The following is a 6,000-nucleotide window of genomic DNA, read 5'->3' on the forward strand; positions in this document are numbered from 1 at the left end:
ATAGGGCTAGGGGTATCACTCAGAGGTAGAATGCCCCTGAGTTCAATCCCAGTAACTAACACACAAGCACGCACACACACACGCATGCACACACACACAAGCACACACACACAGACACGCACACACACGCGCGCGCACACGCACGCACACACCCCAAGCTTCATACCTCTTTGTAGTTAACAGGCCCAACTTGAAGATGAAGAAACTCCAGAGCTCTGTGTGCTGAAAATGAATATAAATCAATTAAGTTCAAATATATCCATATATACAGCCAAATATTTGAAATAAATATATATTTCAAATAACATTTGACTTAAGTTCAAATATATATGCATAAGCCGGGCGTGGTGTCACACGCTTGTAATCCCAGAATTCGGGAGGCTGAGACCAGAGGATCGCGGTTTGCAGACAACCCCAGTTACTTATGCCCTCTGCAACTCAGTGAGATCCTGTTTCAAAATAAAAAATAAAAAAATAGGGCAGGGTATGTAGCTTGGTGGTCAAATGCCACTGGGTTCCATCCCCAGATACACATACACACACACACACACACACACACACACACACACACACACACACAAGAGACCAGTTTGTTTTGTTTTTGTTTTGTACTGCGGATGGGACCCAGGTACTTTACCTCTGGGTTACACTCCCAGACCTATTTTATATTTATTTGGAAACGGTCTCATTAAGTTGCTGAAAGCCTAAGTAGCTGAGGCTAGCTTCAGACCTGTGCGATCCTCCTGTCTCAGCCTCCTAAGTACTGGGATTATAAGCATGCGCCACCAGGCCCAGCTCAAGAGATCAGCTTTAAAAAAAATATATATATATATATATATATGTAATAAATATATAATATATTTTATTATATATATTTTATTATATATGCATACATATATACATACATACATATATACATATATATCTCCAGTTGTAAATGGTCAAGGAAGCAAGAAATAAAGTTTGTATTCAGAATTTTCTTGAGGCATAAGTGCATTTGTTCAACATATATAATACAAATCAAATTTGGGCCATGATTTAAAGTTGCTGTTTAGCTCTGCGACTGTGGAAAAATGACTTAATCTCTCTAGGCCTCAGTTCTCTCCTAGGTAAAATTAAGTTAAAAAATTCCCACCCCCACAGCTGATTTAGAGAACCACAAAAAATAAGTACCAAGTGAGTGAAGCGTGTCTAACACATGGAAGGAACCCTAGAAACAGACCATCCTCATTGTATTTTGATTAGAAATACGATACCAGGCCACAGGTCAGAAGGCCTGAACCTGGGCAGAATCAATAGTCCCCAGATGTTTACATCATTGTAATACCTGTTTGTTTAGTGCTGGGGATTGAATCCAGAGGCACTCTACTCCAAGCAACACTCCCAAACTTTTTTGGTATATTTTATTTTATTTATTTATTTGCAGGTCTGGGGATGGAACCCAGGGGCATTCAACCTCTGAGCTACACCCTCTGCCCTATTTTTTTATTCTTTATTTTGAAATAGGACCTCACTAAGTTGTGGAGGGCCTCACTAAGTAGCTGAGGCTGTCCATAAACCACAATCCTCCGGTCTCAGCCTCCTGAAAGCTGGGATTACAAGGATGCACCACCATGCCTGGCTGGTATATTTTATTTTAGAACAGGGCCTGGCTGGTATATTTTATTTTAAAACAGGGTTTTGCTAAGTTGCTGAGGGCCTCACCAAGTTGCTGAGGCTGGCCTTGAACCTGCATCTTTCTGTCTCAGCCTCCAAAGTACTCAGATTACAGGAAAAGTGTCACTACACCCTGCTTACCATTCTAAGAAGGACAAATAATCTTAGAAGGCTATCTCTACCACCCACATGCAGACTCACAGCCTGGATCCCCTTAGTATCTACAGGGAAACAAGGATCCTGTGAGGATACCCTCACAGGTGACACCTTATTTCTAGTGTAAATCACATCCATTTTTTAAATTCATAAAACAGAAGAATATAGCTGCTCCCATACTGTAAGCACCAATGGCATCAGAGACTAGTCACGACCCCCCCAGATCATCCAAATAAGACTCCAGCAGCTTACGGACCCAAAGCTGTAAATTGCCCACTTCATGTAAACACCAGCCCTCTGCTCAAGCCCCATGTAAGAAAAAAGGGCATGGATCGAGAAATGTATAACCTCATCTAAGTTATTAAAAAATAAAAATGGTGCTTCAGTCTCCTATTAGAATCTGTACAGACTCTATTTTTGGAGCTGCCTTTAATTATGTTCACATATACACATAGCTTTATTCACTAGGGCCTTTGCTTGGTATCTATTGTAGGAAGGTACCTATGTGTTTTTGTTTGTTTTTCTTGTACTAGGATTGAACCTAGGGGCATTCTACCTCCAAACTATACCCCCCCACACACACACAATTTTTTTTTAAAGCAGGATCCCATTTAGTTGCTGAGGGTCCCAATAAATTGCTGAGGTTGGCCTTGAACCTGTGATCCTATCTCATCCCCCTCCCCCAAGTATTGGGATTACAGCTGTGTGCCATCCTGCTTTGCTGTGTCGTAAATTTGTAAACTCTAAAGATTAAAATGTTGAATATTTCCTTTCGTTGTTTCTAGTCGGCTTACTTCTATAGTTGCAGCAATTTCAACTTCACCCAGTTTAAGAGCCTGGATGTTTCGGATTCACTGAGAGCGCAGAGGCATTGAGAGGTAAAAGTGTCTGGAAGTCACATCTAGCTACAGCAGAGCTGGCATTCCCAGCAGTCTCACTCTTCCCCGCTATTTCCTGACTCCCTTTCAGCAATAAATGTTTAATGGGGAGAACACTGGACTGGCTGTCAGGATATGTAATTCTAGACAGGGCCACTAACAAGTTAGCTGTGAAACCCGTGACGATCAGTTTTCTTGTCTGTAAAATAAAATAACTGGACTCAGTGACCGCTAGTATTCCTTCCAAATGTAAAATTCTGTGATCCTACATTATTTCCAGCCATACAGTATCTTAAGTCTATCTTGTGCAGGTAAGTTTTCATTTTATTTGTAATCTTGTAACTCTAATTTCTGGAGGCAACAAGACTATGAAGGACTATTTTTATTTAGATGAAAACCCAGAACATCAGGTATATCTTAAATTAACCTGAAAATTGGCTTAGAATATACTCATATTTGATGATATAATGAATTCGGTCATATTTTCCATATGTGAAGAAAAATTCCAAATAAAATGTATACCAGAATTGAATCCTTTTGCTGAAGAGCTTAAGTCTTACTACGCAAGTTAGCGATGGCAACAGTGGACAGGTGTGGCGGCGCAAGCCTATAATCCCAGTATTTGAGAGGCTGACACAGGAGGACGGCAGGTTCAAGGCCAGCCTCAGCAACTTATCAAGACCTTTTTCAAAATAAAAAATAATATGGGGCTGGGGATTTAACTCAGAGGTAGAATGCCCTTGGGTTCAGGACTGAGTACCAAAAACAAAAGCACCACAACCAAAAAAACCACAACATAACCATAAGAGGGGAACAGGGATTTTAACTAGCTTGGTAATGATGAGTATGTCACAATCCATCTGTATATGGAAACATCACAGTAGGCATCTTAAATTTATGCAATTCTTCTTTATCAATTATACCTCGGTAAAGCTGGAAAAATAAATTTAGGGAAATACCTGGGATTCCACCTACTTCTCAATCTAAATAGCCCCACCTCTGCCCTAAGGCAGGTGAGGTGGGTCTGTGTGCCCCTCCCCCACACTCATCCTGAGCACCTGCAGACACCAGGGTCATCCTCCACCTCCCTGCAGCCCAGCACCTCCCTTGTAGGTAGACCAACAAAAACAAACTCCTCCCTCTACCACATTCCACCACCTGCCTCCTCTCCCACTGTCCACTGCAGCCTCTGCTTCACTGAGCACCTATTTTCCCATATAGGAGCACCCAATGATGCCATGGCCAAAAGGACCTCTCTCTTGCTCACCTGCCACCCAATGAGCCCATCTGCCAGTCCCCATCCCCCGAGGACTCCAAACTCCACTGCCAGGCCGCTCGGCCAGGGGCAAATGGTTGGGGACTGGGTTGTGTCTACACAGGGGGCAGATATTCAATCTCGTCCTTTAAGTCTTGCAGATCTGTCGTCCTTTCAATAACACAGGAGGTCCCAGGGCTTACCTATTTCTATGTGTGTTGAAAGGCCGCATGATGAAGTTCTGGTGCAGAGAAAAGCCAGCAGGCCCAACAGGCCAGGCCACAGCCTGCGAGGAGACATGTTCTAATCCCTCGTGGGCTCCGCAGGTGATGCAGGGACACTCGGAGCCGCGGCAGTACAGCCTGGTGCTCTTCCTCTAGGCGGGTCACTGACCCAGAAAACCAAGCCTCATTTCAAAATAATACCGTTTTCCGATGAAGTCAACTATCTAGCAGCGCCAGGACAGCAAACAAACTCTGTCTGCCTGGGAGGGGGAGAAAGAGAGTTGCTGAAATCTAACAGCTTTTATTTAACCAGAGGCTTTCCCTGAATTTCAGTGTAACATGATGTGGGGATGGAGACCAGGCAAAGTTGGCTCCCAAGCACTGTCGCTTTTTAGAAGACAGACTTGCCTGCGCATACCGCATACCGAAGGTCACTGCCAGCCCCCTCCCCTTGCCCCCTCCCCTTGCCCCATCCTTTCTTACTTACCCCGCAGCCCAGCTTCCTGGGCCTCCGGAGCCTAAGTGAGCGCTGGGAATGCTTTTATGGCGATCAGCTGGAACCAGCCTCTCTTTCAGTATTTGGCAACAGATACTGACACTTGTGTGGGATTACACAAGCTCAACCACTCCCGCCCTCCACTGCAGCGGGCTCTTCAGAGCTCTCCAGGGCTAGTCACAGGACCAGATTCCTGCAGCCCAATTGAAGAGGCCGATTCTGCTGGGAGGTGGAGCGGTGGAGGCAGATTCGGACCAAGAAACAGGGTTTGGAAAATGCTGGGCTCAGAATACACCTGTCATGAAGCAACAAATCCATAACAGCACTTAATCTATGGGGGAAACTTTGGTCCAAACTTTTCATGAAAATGAAGTGGTTTTAAAACTCAGATTATGCAGTGTGTGTGTGTGTGTGTGTGTGTGTGTGTGTGTGTGTAGGTGTACTAGGGATTGAACCCAGGCATTCTGTTTCAGTGAGCTATACCCCCAGCCCTATTTTTTTTTTTCTTTTTTGAAGCAAGGTCTCACTAAGTTGTAGAAGGCCTCACTGAGTTGTTGAGGCTGCTGGTGTATCTGATCCTCCTGTCTCAGCCTCCCAAGTACTAGCGTGAGCCACACCTGGCACATATTGCATATTAAAAGCAAGAGAAGACCTGGGATTACAAGGGTGTTGGCGCACCCTCCTAATCCCTGCACTTGAGAGGCAGAGACAGTTTAAGAGACCCTGTTTCTAAATAAAAATATAAAAATAGGTCTGGGATTGTAGCCCGGAAGTAGAAGGGTTTCAAGGAACCCCAGTACCACCAAAAAAAAAAAAAAAAAAAAAAAAGCAAGCTAGGAGCTCCGAAGAGTGGAGGGCATGGCATTTATCCTCAGTTATGCCACATGGAAGAGATGCTTGGATAAGAGGTTGGGTGATTGAGACATTCAGTTGCCAGCCTATAGTCGGATGTGTAATTTTTAACTCAGCCCTGTGCAAAGCCCCCAGGAAACTAGTTATATAGCTCTCCCCCACCCTGGCGCTGTTGAGCCCCGCTGTTTCTAACTGCTTGTAGGGCACAGGCCATAAACTGATATACTTTGTTTGAGTATCTGGGTGTTATATAAATTTAGGCCGGCTTTTTTTTTTTAATGAGAAAATTTACAGGCAAATCTAGATTTCTAGCCCTCCCGAAAAAGCAAATAAAAGAAAGAACTGGCTTCACTGAACTGGCATCCCCCTGTGGAAATGAGATAGGAGAAAAGACTTAAGGGAAACAAGTAGAAGGAGATATAAAGGAAGGGCAAGGAAAATACAACCTTGGCATGAAAGCCTGGTGCTAAAGTTCCTCTTACC

At 44.0% G+C, this 6,000-nt stretch overlaps 1 protein-coding gene across 1 annotated transcript in view; it reads right to left on the bottom strand.

Annotated features, from left to right (window-relative positions):
- Positions 1-4,245, bottom strand: part of GPLD1 (glycosylphosphatidylinositol specific phospholipase D1) — a gene marked incomplete at both ends in the record, with an annotated part of 45,623 nt that extends 41,378 nt beyond the window's left edge. Inside the window, 2 exons of the mRNA XM_080710938.1 lie at positions 167-222; positions 4,149-4,245. Of these exons, the coding sequence (XP_080567064.1) occupies positions 167-222; positions 4,149-4,245 (153 nt within the window). The remainder of the gene's footprint in view (positions 1-166; positions 223-4,148) is intronic.
- Positions 4,246-6,000: the final 1,755 nt, after the last annotated feature.

Source organism: Muscardinus avellanarius, assembly GCF_963383645.1.
Source record: "Muscardinus avellanarius genome assembly, chromosome: 14".
Taxonomy (NCBI): domain Eukaryota; kingdom Metazoa; phylum Chordata; class Mammalia; order Rodentia; family Gliridae; genus Muscardinus; species Muscardinus avellanarius.